Below are 20868 nucleotides of genomic sequence, written 5' to 3'. Positions count from 1 at the left end.
ATCATTATACAGGTATTGACACTACATGTACTAAATTCAATCATTGTCACATGTAGTTTCCGGTTGTAGTAAGAAAACCAGGGTGAGTTCAAACAGAAAGATTTTGAAAGCAAAGAAAGCTGTGCATCTTATAATCAGCATTTATCAGATGACAATAGGAATTCTAAAAATCCAGACTAAAAATAAGGCGTAAGGTACTTTGATTCAGTCACGGACCCGAGATGTCGCAGGTGTGTTCTAGTAGTTTATTAAAAAATAGACCAAAATGTGTGCTGAAAAGTGTTTTCCTGATGCTTTATCAAATATTACATTTGGGATTGCAACCTTTCTTGGATATATAAGGTCACATAGAATGAGATGAAGGTCCCAATTGGTTTTGAGACCACCAGGTCAAAGGTCAAGGTCAGTTTAGGAATGCTATTAATCAAATACTTCATATGGGATTAAAATCTTACATGGATTCATGATCACATAGAATTAGAGGAAGATCCCTATTGATTTTGATATCAATACTTCAATGGTCAATGTCGTAGTTACTAAAAAAAGATTTGTAAAAGATAATTTTACTTTAAAATCACAACACGAAAGATTCATACCTTAAGTAAATAGAAAATAATCCACATTTTGTTTGGGAGAGGAGGGGGGATTGTGAGCTTGCTCACTAAACATTCTTTTATATTTGTTGTTAACTTGAGAGAAGTCTACATCCAAATCTTGAACATGTCGATGACATTTCAGTGTAAACTCTTTGTTTAATATGTCGAAGGCATGTCAAAGAGGTTACTTGTCTACATTGAAAATGAAATATAATTTCCTATTAACTTGAAGAAATTAAAGTAAAAGTTTGTTATACCCAAATTATTAAGTCAATTGTACAAATATATTTGATGGCCTCATTTCAATTCATGGGTTTTTGGAAAGATTGAAACTATTGTTCCAAGTCTTTCCTAAGGCACCGGCCTCCCAAACATGAAGTAGCACAGGTTAGCTACTAAATCTACAGAATGTATACACACTGAAATATAGTTCCCTGTAATTCTCATGCCTATTGTACAAATGCACATATGAACTGTGAAAAGATTGGGTTATATCTTTGGAGCAGTTCATTCAAGTATGTGTGTCGTTAGTTTTGTCAATTTACAGGCTAGTTTGTCATTTTAATTAGGTAAGAGTAATGATACATTACCAGCATGATTGACAACTGCCATGATCACCAAGCAATCAGAGAAAAGGTGGGGCTTAATTAGAAAGTCCCACCTCCTTAAATGCCAATCATATTGACCAAATTCCTAATCAACCTCAGTAATAATAATAATAATAATAATGATTTATTTTATTATAGTGTCACATATTTGATCAGACATATTCACTTTTTTGGTCTTTTGGAAAATGTTGTTTGTGCTGTATTTAGACCCCTCTACAAAGAAATTTGTTTTGCATGCACACGTATAAAAATTGCGGTTTTTATCCAACGCAATCATAGGTTTGAACGTTGTTTTCAATTTAGACTTGTATATATATATATACACAATTACATAAACAACACAAAATAAAATGACCAAATATCCAGCCTTATGTAGACTTATGAGACACTTATGTACAAACATTTCTAAAATCTAAATGTTAAAAGAATTAACTAAACAAGTCATTTTAGTCTGTATGTGTAAAATTCAAATTCTAAAAATCTAGAAAAGATTTAAATCTTTTTACTTAACATAACACTGAGCTTTAAAAATAAGAAATCAAAATAGAAATATTTAATTATCACAGTTAAACTTAAAAAAAGTAAAAGGTTTTCCAAAATAACTAAATTATCTGTTTATGATTAAAAATAGAAAAACATTAAATATTATTGCTTGATAAATTTTCATGTGCTAAATAGTTTTCGCCTCTGAAAAGATTTAAAAATTGTATATGACAAAGAAGTTTGTATATCTTCACAAGACATTATTTCGATAAATTTACTGTCCATATCAAGAGTATCAAAACCATCCATTAAAGTGATAGCTTTTGCAAACAATTCAAACCTAATATCGTCATATAATGGGCAAAACAACAAAAAAAAATTTTCACTTTCAATATCGTTCCTATTACATAGTCGGCATAGTCTTTCATCTACTGGTGTTTGCGGTCGGGCATATCATCCTGTCTCGATTGGCAATGGCAGAGACCCGCTACGGAACAGGGAAACAGTTCATCGCACAGTTTTTGGGAGTTGTAGCTTAAGGTAGCGCTCAGTTTTAACATTTGTTTTGTATAGACGGTATGTCCTTAATTAGTCCCCTACCGATGAAGTCGAAGGGGACTTTAGGTTTGCACTCTGTCCGTCAAATTAGATGTTTGAAATATAGAAATGATAAGATTTATTCATTGCCTATTACTTTTGATCTACACTACATAAAATGATTCTATAAATTATGTCTGAAAGAAAAATGATTAACAATTTTAAACAAGATCTTTTTTAGTCAAAAGAAAAGACAAAATATTAAGTATAAAAATAAAAATAAAAAAAGGTATTCAAGTAAGGTCTATATTTTACTTGATAAATTTATGCAATAATCATCTAATGAATAAATAATTTAGATAACACTTATCAGTGATTGGCTTGAAGCAGTATTAAAGTAAAATTTCAAAATTTGTAACTGAGCAAACCAATTTTTTTTTTTTTTAGTTTATTCCCCATCAAATTTCTTTGAACAATATAAGTTATTGGAATACAGGAAGTGTATTTTTGCAATGAAGAATGAATCCCCATTTCAATAAAAATAAGTTTTTTAATTTGTTTATGTTGAAAAAGTATATTTTCAATGCCTTTTTTCTTGAAAATATTAAATTATAAATTGAATTAAAATACACCCTGCAACTGTTAATCTTCAGTAACATATAATCATAATCATTTTTTTCATAATCAATAAGCAATTTTTAGAGGAGAAAAACATTATTCCTATGTTTCAACTTACAAAATGTCCCCTAAAAAACCTTTTCAGAATATTTTTTGGAGACAATACAGATCTTATTTTCATGTCAAGGATAATTGATAAACTTTATTAGAAGAATCTTTATTTGGTAGTTTCTTCTGTTTCTAAATATAAAATGTAAAAGGTGAAACATGTAACAGGGAACATTATTTGGTGACGATATTAATTACAATTTAAACGAAATTGTTGACCCACTCTCATTGATTCATATTTAGCTCATTTTATCTACTGAAAAAGTGCTTTTTCTTCTAAAGACCTGTAGTAAGTGCAATTGTCTGCAATAGTGCTATATTAAGGTTCTTTTTTGTCCACATCATACTTAATTAATGATACCGTTTCCTAAAAAATCTTACAGGATATCTAGAATAAATTTGAAATCCTTGTAAAATATCTCTAACAACATCAAATATTATCAAATCTCATTTCAGATTAATCAGTTAGAAAGAGATCTTCAACAAGTGATAGATGAAAAAGAAGAATTAGTTATCGAAAGGGTGGCATATAAAAGTAAATATGACAGACTGAACCAGGAACTCAATTACATTCTAAAGGGAGATGAGAAAAGAATTGTTGATATAGATGCACTTAGTATGGAAAACAAGTAAGTAGATTTAAACTGTACAAAGTGAAATAAGTAACTGTGGTTGCTACTTTAATTAGTCAGTTCATCTCCACTTTTTACATGACCAAAAAAATAAAAGGACGAGGTACAATCAGAGTCATCATCTGGCCCCTGAAATTTAAAAAATAATGAAATTCTTCAATACTTCCAATTTTATAAAAGTTTTATTCATAAATGAATATAATGACATAATCTCAAAACTTAATCACATAAATGATGTGACGTAATAACATGTTTTGACCTAAAATGGAAATTATAGACATTGTTTTGTCTAGCCTGTGACACATGTTGCTGAATGAGAAACAAGGATAATAATCCGGCAGAGATGGTGAAGGCAAAAACTCTTTGAATAAAGCTTTATATTTCAGAAAGTAGTAAGGAGACCTGGAAACTTCATATCTTGGATGCCTTATGTGACGAAGTTGTCTTGTCTTGGACCTCATTTTCTTTAAACTCATGATTTTCACACTTAATATGAGTAATAGTCTAATAGGACAATATAATAGGGTATATAGAATCATTGCAAATCTATGTGACAGGCTGAATTCACCTGAACTTGCCCTCATTTCATGGATCAGTGATCAAGGTTATGTATTTGTGGTCAAGTCAATGTCACAGATACTATAAATGAACTATACTTGCTGTGTGGAATGATTATAAGGTGTACATGTCTGTCTGGCATGGTTCATTGGATGAAGTTTAGTTACATATAATAATTATAAATAGACATAAATTAATAATGATCAGTTCAGCAGACAAGACAGTTCAAACTGTGCACTCTTTTTGAGATCTAGTCATTAATATAAAGATAATGGTCAAGGCCGTACCCAATAGGATTTTTTGTTACAAGATGTCATATCCAAAGATGTTAATGTGGATAACAAATCTTTGTGGTAAGGCCTAGGCCATATCTAATTGGTCCAAAATCAATGTAAAAACATGATAAAATAGCTTTGGGCATCTTTGGCAACTCTGTCTTTTTGACATATTTATGACATCACAAGTGACATTTCTGGACTTAAATGTCAATATTATATCATGCTATTCATTTATAAATAGAATTAAGATGATTTTTGTAAGATCACAAACATTTTATATTTTACATTTTAGGGGCCAAATAGTGACTCTTATCATACCTCCTCCTTTTAACCAGGTTTTCAGATAAAAAACTGGTAATGAATTTATGGTTGTGTGGCCAATGTTTGGGCTTATCCAGTTGTTTCTGTGCAATAACTAATGACCTTTTTAACTAATGTTTTTTAAATTGTAATATGTTATTACTGATTACAAAATTCAGGTATATTGCAATATTGAGGATTTTCACTGTTGCTGTTCATGAGTTCTTGGAAGAATGAAAAATAGCATTTTAATTTGTATATGTGCAGTAAGTTGAGAATTGTTCTACCAATGCTTTTGAAATTTCAATATGCTGTAATGATTTTTTAATTTTGCCGTTCAGGAGGTGGTCTTACATTGCTTTAATTCCTGCAGAAGAAAGGTGGTTCTCTTCACGTACCCTGGCAAAATCCTCCACCAATCAATACTGGCCAACATGATATAGGCAAGTGTGCTGAAAGTGTCATTAAACACAAAACAATCAATCAATCATTGGGTATTGCTTTTACAATGACACTGATAAATGAAACAGAAACCTCTCGTCTCATTACTGTGTACTCATTATAGTTTGTGGGATACCAAATTTTGTGGATTTTATGGTTAAAGGTGAACCACGAATTTAAATATTCAACAAAGTACAAATTTTCTATAGGCTTGTATGCAGACTTTGGTAAAACCATGAAATAAAATATCCACGAAAATACAGTTTATCCTTAATCAATGATATTCGTACCCATGAAAATCAATGAATTCGCCATATGTCAGTCGTTGCTTCAACCTCTAAAATAAGGTATTGCTTAAATTCCTGACAGCCTTGTATATTGTATATATTCTTGATGGAATACCCTCATATACATATGACCATCATGAAATGAGACAAATATGACGTGCATTTACGGGACATCTGTTATGATATTTATCAACACCTTAATGAGAATATCTAAGTTGAATATGAATTTGCCAAATAAGCCAAGAATAATCTAGCATAGTTCAAAATTGGAGACATGACTCTAATGACGAGCGTGTGCTCTTCATCTTGGAAACGATCGCTTTGAGGGATCTTCTCAAAAATAATTTTGACGACATTGGAACGCGGACGTGTCTGAGTGTCTGAGATCACCCTTTCCCGATGTCAAAAAGCGATGCAAAATTTTCTACAAAAAAGAAAATACAGTCACAAATACAGAGTGGTTTGGTAATTTTTCATACAAAATTTTAAAAGGACAGAAATATGAGCATGGTGTTGTGCGTTAAAAAAAGAAAATTGAAATATTGACATGTTAAACGACTGCCAATGACACAATTGCAATGTTTAACTGTAAACAAAGGACAGCGATATAAACAACTGCATGTCACTGTACAGCCTTCAACAACGAGTAAAACCCATATACTAGTAGTATGCTATAAAGGCATCGGGGGTTCATCTGCACGCTATTAATTTTGCGTATTATATAACATTGTGTCACTCTCATTAAATCTTTTTTTTAATTTGAAGTTGAATTTTGAACTATCTTCATTTTCAAGTAATGACCAGGAGTTTATTCTGAAGAATGTAAAATATTTTCTCACTACTAAATTTTTGGTAATAGTTAAATATTTTTTATTCAACGAAAACAGTTTTGAATATAAAAATTTTCAAGCAAAGAATAAATACTTGGCAGTCATATCCAACATTTTAATTTTACACATTTATATTCTTTATCAAATCATGGGCACAAACAAGCACTTACAAACAACCACTGTCTTCTAACCTGGAATTATTTTTGTATTGTATTTGTTAGCATAAAGAGGATATCTAACAAATTCTATCACGTCATAATTCGATTATTTCCGGAACTCTAGTCCTATAACATATGACCTCGGGGGTAATGTTTTCTATTTCTGATATTTTTCTTTTTACTATTTTGCTATTTGTTATTTTTTTAATTTTCTATTTTATCTATCAATGTGCTAACCGAGTTTGCATTTAAAAAAAAAGAAAATATCAGTGTTAAAACGTTAAGAATTGAATAAGAATGTGTTATAGACTACCATAACTCGAGCAACATATTTCACTAAATTAATTATTTGTTTTACTCAGAAAAAAATCAACACTTCACAATAATTTGCTGTTTTCAACTTTTGTTAATAGATGAAAATTGGCTAATTACAACCTGGACCTATTATTCAGACCTTATATAATGGTCTATGCTATTATCCCTCAATGCCACATGCTTTGACCCAGTCAGGAATTTAGCCTAGGACCCCCACAGTCTCAGATGCAACTATTATCAGCACCAGCAGTGCGCATGTGTTAAATTGGGCCACAATCGATATTGATAAATTTAATATTACTATAAATTTTTAAAGGAATTCTTAGATATTGATTAGCATTCAGTAAACAAAAATAAATTTCTTTTTCATTCACATCAATTTTTAAGCTTTCTAAAGATATAAATTGTATTTTGATAAGGATTGTAGAAGTTTGTTCCATTTTCAATTGAAAAACACAGAGAACACGCCTTATAACTTCATACAATACAAAACCAAAAATGTGTGCATATGGGTTTTCATATATAAATACAAATTAAATAGTTATTAGAAACAACTTCATTCGCATATACATTTATTCTCTAGTTTAAAATCTATCCAACGATATAAATTTCATATTTTACAAAATTTTGTGAATATGTTCTTTTTTATTCAAAAATCGAGTTGTGATCATTTTCTGAAGATGACAAGAAATATTCTAAGTCATATCAGGTAAATCTTCATGGACACAAAACAAAGGCTAATTTAATAACACATGACCATGTGATGACTTCTATTACTCTCTGTAGGTGGTGTTTTTTTTCTTCATGACATTAGCCCATACTCTTTCTTTTTAGCTCACCTTTCCTAAAAGGAAAATGTGAGCTTTTGCCATCACTTGGTGTCTGTTGTCTGTCCGGTGTAAACTATTTCAAAGATCTTCTCCTCTGAAACTATTGAACCAATTTCAACCAAACTTAAGCTGAATGATCCTTAGGGTATCTAGTATAAAGTTTGTGTTTTATTTTCTGTTTCGTCAAAAAACATGGCCACCATGGATGAAAATAGAACATAGGGGTAAAATGCAGGTTTTGGCTTATATCTCAAAAAAACTAAAGCATTTAGAGCAAATCTGACATGTGGTAAAAGTGTTCATTAGGATAAGAACTACCTGCCCTGAAATTTTCAGACGAATCAGACAACCTATTTTTGATAAATTGATAATTTTAATGAAATTTTGCAGTTTTTGGTTTTTATCTTGAATATTATCATAGATAAAGATAAACTGTAAACAGTAAAAATGTTCAGCAAAGTAAGATCTACAAATAAGTTATTGAGTTATACATATTTTGTGAGATATAAACCCATCACCAATAAATTTTGTACCTCTAGCTAATGTGGAATAAATAAATACACTGATACATACAGGAAGTCTAATTAAAAAAAAAAAAAATGTTTGTACTTATGTTGTGCTGTAACACCACAGTCCCATGTTAAAGACAGGGTTTGGATACAGTACATAAATTTTATCCCTCCTTGCACAACTCAAAATCCAATGATTTTAGTGGTTGTCATTTGTTGTTGTGTTTCATATTTGCTTTTTGTTTATTTATTTTTAGCTCACCTTTCCTAATTGCCATGCAATACTCTCAGAATGATGGATACTATCCACACTGGTTTGTGTCCACACTTATTAATTATACATTAAAAACTTAAAAGCAAAAGACTAACCTTGATTAAATAATTTTAATAAAAAACTACAGGTGAGCGATTCAGGCTCTTGAGAGCCTTATATTTACTTTTATAAATTGTAAATTTCCATGCATAAAAGATTCAAATAAGTTAAAAAAATATATTCTTCAAGACAAACCAATTGCCAAAGTCTGAAAAGAATAAGATCAGGGTAGTATATGTGCCACTGTGAACTACATATGCGAAACTAAATGTGCGAAACTAAATGTATATAGTAAATGTTTAATTTAGAGATTACAAAAAGACAATCGCTTAAAATTGAAATAAATTGAACTAGATAATTTAAGAAGCAATATTTTCGATACATGACATACATGTAATACTTTTATTAGTCTGTTGACTATTTGATGCACATTCTCCTTTTATCCACTTAACTTTTAGAAAAATAATCGCATAAAATAAAGTAAAAATTATTCCTTTTTTGTTTCTGCCTTTCAAAAGTTTCTTTCGCGAAAAATATTTAATTTTGTATTTGAACAATAATATAAAATTTCTTAATAAGGACACATTTTTTATTAATTTTTTGTTGATGTAAATTGCATTACTTAACGTGTTTACATGTACCTGTATTTGCAGAATTTTAAATTAATCTATTAATAAAATAAGTTAATCGGTATTGTAAAAATCTAGAATTAAACTTGAAAACAGATGTCTGCGACGACTAGCATTTCTAAATTTATCTGTGTGAAGTCCACAAATTTCAACATGTGTTTGGTCACCTGGTGTGAAATTCAGATGAAATTGTCAAGTTCAAATCCGTTGTTAAAACTTTCCTTTAGTATAGCATTGCATATCAATAATTTTGTTTTCCAGGCAGCCCCCCCCCCCCCCCCCCCTTTTTTTTTTAATACTTGGAACATTATTGTAAACATTTCTTCTGTAGGACATTTTTGTGTTTTAGTCGGTTTGCCATGAAATTTTGGGAACACTTGCTGATTAGTTTGAGAATATCTATCTCTGGATTTTGTCAATCATTATATAAATTCACTAGTCTTTGCTTTGATTGACTTCTATCTAAGAATTTTCAAGTAATCTGGGACTATATCATTATTGTTAGTGTAATAGTCCCAAAAGTAATGTATAGTTCTTATTCGCTATTAATATTCCAACAAATGTCCCTGATTGAAATGATTTCATGATTACCCAAAAAGGAGTGAATACGTATGGACAGCTTTCGTGTACCAATTCTTCATAATTAAGAAGACATTAGTTTTTATTTTTAGCTCACCTTGGGGTCTGTTGTCTGTCTTTGTCTGTTAACTTTTACAAAAATCTTCTCCTCTAAAACTACAAGGCCAAATTTAACCAAACTTGGCCACAATCATCATTGGGGTATCTAGTTTAAAAAAAGTGACCAATAACACGGCCTGCCAACCAAGATGGCTGACATGGCTAAAAATAGAACATAAGAGTAAAATGCAAGTTTTGTCTATTATTTTGAAAACCGTTATCAATAGAGAAAATCTGACACAAATGTTCAGAATGTTGAGCTCTACCAATTGTCCTATACGTCAAAACTGTCAGACCACTTCTTATAGGAGTTATTGCCCTTAAATGACAAATTTTACTATTTTTTTCATTTTTGCCTATTATCTTGAAAACTATAATAGATAGAGAGAAACTTTAAAGTGCAAAAATGATCAGCAATACAAGTTCTACAAATAAGTCTAATGGTCGAAATCGTCAGTCGACTCCTTATTAGAGTTATTGCCCTTTGATGATGATTTTTAACAATTTTTGCGTTTTTGCCTTATATCTTAAGAGTTATAATAGATAGATAGAAACTTAAATAAGCAAAAATTATCAGCAAGACAAGATCTACAATTAAGACAATATGGAGGAAATTGTCCGATGACTCCTTATTGGAGTTATTGCCCTTTAATTATGATTTTTACTATTTTTTTTGCGTTTTGCCTAATACAATAAAAATTATAATAGATAAATAGACACTTTAAATCACAAAAATGATCAGCAAGATAAGATCTACTAACAAGTCAAATTTTTGCTGATATAGATAGTAGACTGTCACTCTTTATAGGAGTGATTGCCCTTAAATGAGGATTTTTTTACCCTCTTTTGTGTTTTGAGCAAAAACTAACGAAGATAGAGAGAAGCTGAAAAGCCTAAATGATCAGCAATACAAGATCAACAAAACAGAGATTTTTGTCATGAGTTCTATACTTGTCTACTATGTTGAAGAGTGTCCTTTGTTGAAGGGCACTCCGGCTTCCTCCACCAATAAAAACTGGCCGCCATGAAATATTTCAAAAGTGGTGCTTAAAAGTGGCGTTAAAACACCAAAAATTAAAATCAAATCCTTTGTTGAATATGCACATAGACCTATGTGAGCGACACAGGCTCTTTAGAGCCTTTAGTTTTGCATAGAAAAAGCTCATCTAGGACAATAAGTTTAGGTAGCGTGTGTCATGATTTATTAACAAAATGCACCGTCGTTGGACGAATGTATCATTAAAGGGTGAAGGCCCTTTTTGAGTAAAATGTCTCGCAGAAATCGTGGCTGAAAAGTTAGTGAAATTAGAAATCAACATACAATTCTATTTAACAAATCTAAAACAAGAGTAAAAAATCAAAATCTTGCAATGTTTTTTGTGTATAAGAGAGGCGAAAGATACCAGAGCATAGGTGGATCCAGGGGGGGGCCCGGGCCCCCCCTTTCGTGGGAAAAATTTGGTTGATTATATAGGGAATCACTGAAGCATGACTGGAGCGGGGCCCCCCCTTAGGTCAGTCAGCCGGCCCCCCTTATGAAAAGTTCTAGATCCGCCACTACAGAGGGACATTCAAACTCATAAGTCGAAAATAAACTGATGTGTATTCAAATTCTATATTGTCGCTATTTCGGTTGTACGTCAAACGTGGCCTTATTGTTCAATCGCTAGTTATTGTTTGCTAGCTTCAGTCTGATGACCATAGACGATAAATCACAATGAACATATCAATTTCTAAATAGGATATTACATAATGTAAAAGTTAAAACATAATTACTGATAAAATGAAAATTTCTATTGGTGTTATCATTTTTTGATGATGTATAAAATTTATTAGTTTGTTGTTACATGAATTACATCTAGATACTCAGGGTCCACATTTTGATTGTCAACTCATTGCACATTTCTCTAAAAAAATCATGTTACGTCAGATCACAACATCCTTGCTGCAATTAATACATAGCAATCTTAAAACTTATTATACACAAAGTGTTTCTATAAAATATAACCAGACAATGGATTTAATAATATATATTTTTGTATATCATAATCTTTTATTTTCCTTTTTCATCTTTTTTTTGTATATTTGAAATTGAATAAAATATAATTTTATCTTTAACAATAATGATATACAATTCGTATTTATGTGGAACCAAACATGTTACATTGTCATGTGGTCATAATATTGTTTACTTTAAGGGTTGTTAAATTATTTACGAGTGTCAACACTGTCTTAACAAACTCAGCATGCTGTCTTGATATGATATCACACACAGAAAAGACTGATCCTTGGATAAGAAACTATATTGGCAAAAAAAAAAGGCAGGATGACAATTTATGTAAAAAAAGACAGGATAAACTAATAAAAAAAAAAGGCAGGACCGAATAGAGTGAAAAATAAAAAGGGTGGACAAGTAAAAATAATAATTGAATAATTAAAAAAATGACTAAAAGAGGCAAAATTCCAAAATGGACAATACAATGAGAAACATTTCAAAATTACAAGTTAGACAAGTTAGAAAGATAACATTCAAAATAACATTAAAATTAAATAATTAATTGTCAAAATGTGTCCAAATTTATTTATAGTGCAGATTCTCTTCCTCGCCTCGTCCATCTCATAATGTAAAAGTTTCGTCACATTAAAAATCATTATTTTGCCAGAAAGTCTACTGGTTTAAGAAACAATAATAATTGACTTTGCTTCTCTCTATACATGCATAAAATTTATCAACACAGTTTAACTCATCTTTTCCCGCCTCTGGAGTCAAGCATTGCCCTGAATTTCTTTACAAAAAACTTTTAACTTCATGGAGGACTGAGATGTACATGGCCAGTGGCGGATCCAGAACTTTTCATAAGGGGGGCCCGCTGACTGACCTAAGGGGGGCCCGCTCCAGTCATGCTTCAGTGATTCCCTATATAACTATATAATCAACCAAATTTTTCCAACGAAAGGGGGGGCCCGCTCCAGTCATGCTTCAGTGATTCCCTATATAATCAATCAAATTTTTCCAACGAAAGGGGGGGCCCGCTCCAGTCATGCTTCAGTGATTCCCTATATAATCAACCAAATTTTTCCCACGAAAGGGGGGGCCCGGGCCCCCATCTGGATCCGCCTATGATGGCTCATTCATCACTCATATTTTCCATAATCCACTGCCTGCATATCACTTCAGATAGTCAATATGCAAGAAACAATACCCTGTAGATTGCTAGTTATTGAGTAATTGCTGATGTAACACTACTCTAGGTATTTAACATGATTTGTTTCGCCTATAACTGTTTTTGAGTTTCCATTTTAAAAATCACAGAGTGAGGTTGTTTATAACTATTCCTTGACCTTACCATCAACTGTACATTCTGAAATGTAAAATAAACAGTGTATGAGTAAATAATGTATCATGTCCATAATGCTAAAGAATTACAAATTCTAATTCCTTTCAGCAATTCCAATTTTAAAAAGTCATCATTATTAGAGATTATTTGGAATCAGTGCAATATTTCAGAAGTTGTTACAGATGCATTTTTACTGTTTTTACTGATTAATTGTCCCCTGCGTAATGCGTTGCGGGGGACATGGAAATACTGGGCGTCCGTCCTGTCTTGTTAGCGCTCTCACAGGTACAATTCTTGCCAGATTTTTATAAAACTTATACTATAGTTTAATATCAGCAATATCTCGGACAAGTTCTATAATGGTGGCGGATCAACTTTTTTTAAAAGAGCTATGGCCCTTGGAAATATTAAATTTATGGAAAATGGCCTCGTTAGCGCTCTCATGGGTATAATTCTTGCCAGATTTTTGTCTTGCCTTGACGGAGTCAATAAACTGCTTCGCTGAGCGCAGCTAGATACACCCGCAGAGGTCGAACCCTGAACAGTTGGGGCAAAAATGGACACAATATAAGCTTGATTCAGATCTGAATTTGGATTGTTATTAAATATTTGACATATTATAGGTTTCTGAATAAATGTAGTCAAAGAATTTGAAATTGGTTATATGAATTGAATTTATATTCAATTAAAGATTTCTTGCTGTTGTGCAATACTTAGTAAATCTGTTGTCAGACTTTAAACAAATAAAGTTCAATTAATTCTCAATGTCATATTAGAAATTTATGAAAATAAAAAGGGAGCTTACATCAATAGATATAAACAATTCACCAAAGTTTCATGAGAATTAGTGACAGCATTTTTGAGTTATTGTCCGAAAACTGGAAAATCACCCCTTTTTTTAATGAATAAAACCCCATAACTCAGAAATGTAAAATTTAAAATTTATAAAATTCTAAAGGGAGCTTACATCAATACATACAAACAATTCACCAAAGTTTCATAAGAATTGCTGAAAGCGTTTTTGAGTTTTTGTCCGAAAACTGGAAAATCCCCCCTTTTTTTATGAAAAAAAAACCTGTAACTTGGAAATGTAAAATCTTAATTTTATAAAAATCGAAAGGGAGCTCATGTCAATCGATATAAACAATTCACCACAATGTCTTGCAAGTTGATGAAAGCATTCTTGACTTATTGTCAGAAAACTGGAAAATCCCCCCTTTTTTTAATGAATAAAACCCCATAACTCGGAAACGTAAAATCTAAATTTTATAAAAAACGAAAGGGAGCTCATGTCAATAGATATAAACTTGTAATCTATGTAAAAGTTTCAAAGTCAATGAACCATGATCAGGGGTGGGGCTATATAATCTCCATGGAAACGATACTTGCAAATGCCAATAAATTTGCATACCAAATATCATTGACTTAAGTTCATTAGCAGTTCATCTTAAACTGATCTAATCACAAACTAATACATGTAAACTAAGCAAAAGATTCAAAGTAAATAGACCATGACTGAGGGGGCGGGGCCAAATATTCTCCATGGAAATGAGATTTGCTAATGGTTATACAACTGAACACCAATTAACATTGGCCTACCACTAATGGTTCCCCTTTGGCCTGTGGGAATCTGTTTGGCTAGATTTGAAACTGAAAAAGAAAAGTATTTTATTATTTGATTATCATTAAGCACGTTAAATGCTTAATCAAATCGCTACATTGTAGTTCTCCTCTCACATGTATTGTTATGATTGCAACATAGGGTGCACAATGCGTTACTCGTCTCTCGATAATTTAAACTTGAACTCCCAAATATAATTTGTAAATCTTGAAATTTATCTTGGTACGTACACATCGTTTTCGCTTAGCAATCGGCTCTTTAGACGACGGTACAGGTCCTGAAAGCGAACTATTTCTGGCGACATTTCCCATAAGTGAATTTGAAAGAAAGAAAGTCACAAAATCGTAAAAACTAATCACAAACTACTTACCATAAGGGCTTTTTCTGTTCGTCCATATAGAAAATAAACCATGGCGACGATACAATTACTTCGAAATTTTCTGTATTTTTTTGTCTAATAATGAAAAAACCCGAGAATCGCGATATCACCAACGACCAAAAAATCAAAACAACGAAAAAGCGTGTAATTGCGTGTAAAGTGGCGAAAAGCGTGTACACGCCATGTGACAAAATCCTCGCGTGTAAACCGTTGAAAAAGCGTGTATTACACGCGAATATCATGTCAGTTGGCAACTTTAGGTTTGTTTAAAGGGTACTACTAATAATAAGTCAATGGTATTTGGTATGCAGTTGTATTAGCATTGGCACATCTCATTCCATGGAGATTGTTAAGCCATATACCTTCAGTCATGGTTCATCGACTTTGAATATTTGCATAACTTGCATGTTAAAGTATTGCTATTTTAATTTCAACATTTGCATTATCAAAATTACAAAAAGGCGAGACATATCTCTGTGATAAGAGTTTATTATAAAACTTATACTATAGGTTAATATCAGCAATATCTCGGACAAGTTCTATAATGGTGGCTGATTGACTTTTTTAAGAGTTATGCCCCTTGGAAATATTAAATTTATGGAAAATGGCCTAGTTAGCGCTCTCACGGGTACAATTCTTGCCAGATTTTTATAAAACTTATACTATAGGTTAATATCAGCAATATCTCTAACAAGTTCTATAATGGTGGACGATCAACTTTTTTTAAAAGAGTTATGACCCTTGGAATTATTAAATTTATGGAAAATGGCCTCGTTAGCGCTCTCACGGGTTTTATAAAACTTATAGTATACTATAAGTAATGCCCTTGAAGGTCTGTTTGAAATATTTAGTATACAAAAAAAAAAAATTTTCCCCTGTGTACGTTTTTTATACGCCCGTTTACGGGACGTATTATGGTATACCGTTGTCCGTCCGTCTGTCTGTCCATCTGTCCGTCCGTCGTCAACATGTCGGACATTAACTCCAAAACGCTTTAAATAATATGCATGAAACTTTGGTGAATTGTTTATATCTATTGATGTGAGCTCCCTTTCCTTTTTTATAAATTTCAGATTAATCGTTTCTGAGTTTTGGGGTTTTATTCATTAAAAAAGGGGGGATTTTCCAGTTTTCCGACAATAACTCAAGAATGCTTTCACCAACTTACAAGAAATTTTGGTGAATTGTTTATATCTATTGACATGAGCTCCCTTTCGATTTTTATAAATTTTAGATTTTACGTGTATGAGTTACAGGGTTTTATTCATAAAAAAGGGGGATTTTCCAGTTTTCAGACAATAATTTAAAAATGCTTTCAGCAGTTCTCATGAAACTTTGGTGAATTGTTTATATCTGTTGACATGGTTAATGTAAGCTCCCTTTAGAATTTTATAAATTTTAGATTTTACATTTCTGAGTTATGGGGTTTTATTCATTAAAAAAGGGGGGATTTTCCAGTTTTTGGACAATAACTCAAAAATGCTTTAAGCAGTTCGCATGAAACTTTGGTGAATTATTTAAAGCTATTGATGTAATCTCCCTATTGATTTTCATAAAGTATTGGGCAACAGCACAGTGTATTGCACAACAGCAAGAAATCTTTAATTGAATATAATTTAATTCATATAACCAATTTCAAGTTCTTTGACTACATTTATTCAGAAACCTATAATATGTCAAATATTTAATTAAAATCCAAATTCAGACCTGTATCAAGCTTGAATATTGTGTCCATTTTTGCCACAACTGTTCAAGGTTGGACCTCTGCGGGCGTATCCAGCTGCGCTCAGCGAAGCAGTTTATTATTTATAAATTGTTTTAAAGAACAACAAAAAAAGTGTTGTTTTTTTTAGTTATTGCCCCTGGATAGATAAAATATGTGCAACGCAGGGGACATTGGAACTCTGTTCTTTTATTGTTAAAGGGTGGACTATTTTCAAGTTAGAAGCTCTCCGATTCTACAATGTATAGCTTTCAAAAATAAAAATTATAAAATACAGCAAATAATCATCATTGTTTTAGACAACATTATGTCTTTAGACAAGCTTAAAGACACTTAGTTGACTGCAGACATCTCAATAATCTAATGATCATTTGGTAAATATATATGCTTCAAGTCATGAAGACCTCTTTTCAGAAAATGTTTAGGAATTTCATCATTTGAACTATAATTACGTTTTTACAAATGTGCATCTTCAAAAGTGTGAGTAATCGCCTAACTGTTGCTTTCTATTCACACTATGTGCTTTGTGTTTTTATGCCCCCGCGGTACAGGAGGGGGCATTAAGTTTTACCCTTGTCCATACGTTCCAAAGTTGGTTTCCGTTCTCTAACTTAAGTTTGCCTCAACCAAATTTTATGAAACTTATACACAATGCTTATTACCACAAAACACAGATCAAGTTTGAATTTTTTTGGCGTCACTTTAACCGTTCTAGAGTTATGCCCCTTTACAAATGGAAAAATCGCTGATTTTTTCATTTTCGTTCTCTATAACTTAAGTTAGCCTCAAACAAATGTTATGAAACTTATACACAATGCTTATTACCACAAAATACAGATCAAGTTTGAATTTTGGTGGTGTCACTTTTACTGTCCTAGAGTTATGCCCCTTTACAAATGGAAAAATTGCTGAATTTTTAGTTTCCGTTCTCTAACTTAAGTTCGCCTCAACCAAATTTTATGAAACTTATACACAATATTTATTATCATAAAACTCAGATCAAATACAAATTTGGGTAGCGTCAATTTTACTGTTCTTCAGTTGTTTTATGCAAGCGGGGGCATCATCTGTGTCCCATGGACACATTCCCCATTTATTTTTTTAACTTTAAATGTTTCCCATCTGGCAGTTGTGAAAGTGCATATACCAATAGTGAAAGACACAAAGAAATAGGTTCATTTTCGTGCATTCTCACAAAGTACCTGCTTATTTCGTTTAAAAGAATTATGGCATAACTGTTATGATAACAGCACGTTTCAAACGACCTATATTTTTTACTTCCATTTACTTTAATGTGGCTTGTCAGAGGATGAAATTTTCATTGAAATCCTTATTGATTTCGTAATTTGTTATTCATATTGCAATACATTCCTATTAAATCAAGTTGTGTTGGTAATATTTTTCAGTGACGCTTCTTTATGTTCTATTAAAAAAACAAGAACTCAAAAACCAACTTCCGGTAAAGTAATATGTCACATCCTCTTATTGATGCAAACATTTTTGGAAAAGTGTCAGTTGTAATGCGTCGTGTTCGAGACCAGAACGCTTTTACAATAGCAACAATTTTATTACTATGAACTTATTTACATTGGTAAAGAAACTAAGTTGTTTAGAAAAGGATATATATAAAATTTCGAACATTTCCAAGTTTCCAAATATGACAATGAGACATGATTCATGGTTCATTTTTCTCAACTATAATTTGCTTATGTGGATGCAGCTAAAAGACATTTGTCATCAATTTATGATAATAAACATCATTATTCATGTCTGGTTGAGTTTAAAGCTATGAAATATTAGTTTATTCACCGTTACAGTATTAGAACACTCAAGTGTTCAAATTCAGCACACTGTTTTTGAACACAATGTGTTATATATTTTAATGCTGGCTTCGAATGTTATAAACAGGAAATATTGTTTTCAAAATTGGAACACATCCAGACGTGTCATGTATTCATAGCATCAACGAACATGACGAACTTGTATTGCTGTTTCATCGCATTAACTAAGTAAATGTCTTTCCATTACCATGAAGGACAGTTAAGGGAAGGCAACAGTCTAAAATTGAAATGATTTTAATGACTCAAAATGGTTAATTTATCAGACATTGCTTACGTTTCTTTCGATTAGACAAAAGGCCCGAGAACACAGTTATTTCGTAGTGCATTTCTTTAAGAGAACAAATTCAAATTAAAAAAATCGCACCTGCTCTATCTCAAAAAGATTTTTACAGTGTAGTGTACTACCATTGATACAAATGATATCAAAATTATAGAAACTTCTACCAGCTCTAACTCAAAATATTGACAATTCTGTGTTAAGGGGGGCTACAATTCAGTTTGACATTCTAATTTTTGACCTTTTTTAACTGGACCAAATCACTACTTAACATAAAGATTCAGCACCCAAATTTTTTTAACATGTAATTTCATCCCCTTACTTAATATTTCATGCATAAAATATCAAGAAATAAATTGGGAAAGTGTATAAAAAAAAAATGCAAGTTATACACTGTTCACACTAGGGACTATATTCGTAGACAACGAAAACCAAAGGACGATAACTGTGTCCTTGGACCTAATAGGATAGAAAGACTTGACCAATTTTAATAAAACTTTGCATGACCTAAGCTTAGGAAATTATAAGATAGTTGGCCAAGTTTCATGGCCCTAGGATATATATTATAGAAACTAGGGCCATTTTAGTATTGAAATTTGGATGTTTATTTTTGACGTTTAAATCAAATATTTTCAACTGTCAAGATTTTGGCCTAAAAAATTTAAATATTGCAAAAATTTGCTTTTTAAATACTCTTGAATATAATGTAATAAGTATTAATAGCAACGGAACACTCATTTGATTTATCAGATTTATTACAGTTATTCAAAAGTCACAAATTTATGTGAACCTGTGCCTGAAAATAGAGATTTTCGAATTAAGGGAAGCCTTACATAAACATGCATTTTTTTCAACCAATTTGAAGTTTTTGAAGTTTTTATGCCCCCGCGGTAGCGGAGGGGGCATTAAGTTTTACCCTTGTCCGTCTGTACGTACGTACGTACGTACGTTCGTCCGTACATCCCGAAATTGGTTTCCGTTCTCTAACTTCAGTTTGCCTCAACCAAATGTTATGAAACTTATACACAATGCTTATTACCACAAAACACAGATCAAGTTTGAATTTTGGTGTTGTCACTTTAACCGATCTAGAGTTATGCCCCTTTATAAAAGGAAAAAATGCAAAATTTTTATTTTCTTCTAAATATCAAGTTTATATAATATATTTTTAAAATTGGAGTTATCTTCCTTTGACCATGATTATAGTTGAATCAACTACAATCAATGCTTTATACAATGCAATGTTTAATTTAGACTTCCACTGATAAAACACAGATCAAGTTGAATTTGGGTAGTGTCACTTTAACCATTATTGAGTTATGCCCCTTTATAAATAGAAAGATTGCAAAATTTTTTAGTTTCCATTCTGTAACTGAAGTTTTCCCCAGCCAAACATTATGAAACCTATACACAATATTCATTACCACAAAACTCAGTAAGGATCAAGTACAATTTTTTTGTTTCAGTTCTCTAACTTGAGTTTGCCTCAACCAAATGTTATGAAACTTATACACAATGCTTATTACTACATAATACAGATTAAGTACGAAATTAGGTGGCAAGACTTTTACCATTCTAGAGTTATGTCCCTTTATAAACATAAAAATTGCTGATTTTTTTTAGTTTGTCTCAACCAAATGTTGTAAAACTTATACACAATGCTTATTACCACAAAACTCAGATCAAGTTCAAATTTGGGTAGCGTCACTTTTACCGTTCTTCAGTTATGTCCCTTTATAACTATATGATATGCAAGCGGGGGCATCATCTGTGTCCACGTGGACACTATCCACATTTATTTAACCATACATTATTCTTCCATATATATTAAATGTACTTTAAATGTAAAGAAAAGTTACAAAAAGCATACCACATGAGTATAAAATGGTCTTAGGCCATGTAAGACTGAAAATTATAGAGTCGATTTAGGCCGTAGCCCATATTTACATATAAAAATGCGCACAGAGGCTATAAGAAATGG

The 20868-nt window shown here is 31.7% G+C and overlaps 1 protein-coding gene across 1 annotated transcript in view; it reads left to right on the top strand.

Moving 5' to 3' along the window:
• Positions 1-20868, top strand: part of LOC127701234 (coiled-coil domain-containing protein 149-like) — a 312275-nt gene that overhangs the window by 118654 nt on the left and 172753 nt on the right. The window contains exon 6 of the mRNA XM_052205059.1: positions 3407-3579. Within this exon, the coding sequence (XP_052061019.1) occupies positions 3407-3579 (173 nt within the window). The remainder of the gene's footprint in view (positions 1-3406; positions 3580-20868) is intronic.

The sequence above is a fragment of the Mytilus californianus genome, unplaced genomic scaffold (genome assembly GCF_021869535.1).
Source record: "Mytilus californianus isolate M0D057914Y unplaced genomic scaffold, xbMytCali1.0.p SCAF_5, whole genome shotgun sequence".
Classification (NCBI taxonomy): Eukaryota; Metazoa; Mollusca; class Bivalvia; order Mytilida; family Mytilidae; genus Mytilus; species Mytilus californianus.
Note: the sequence above shows the minus strand (reverse complement) of the source record. Positions and strands in the feature narration are given on the sequence as shown.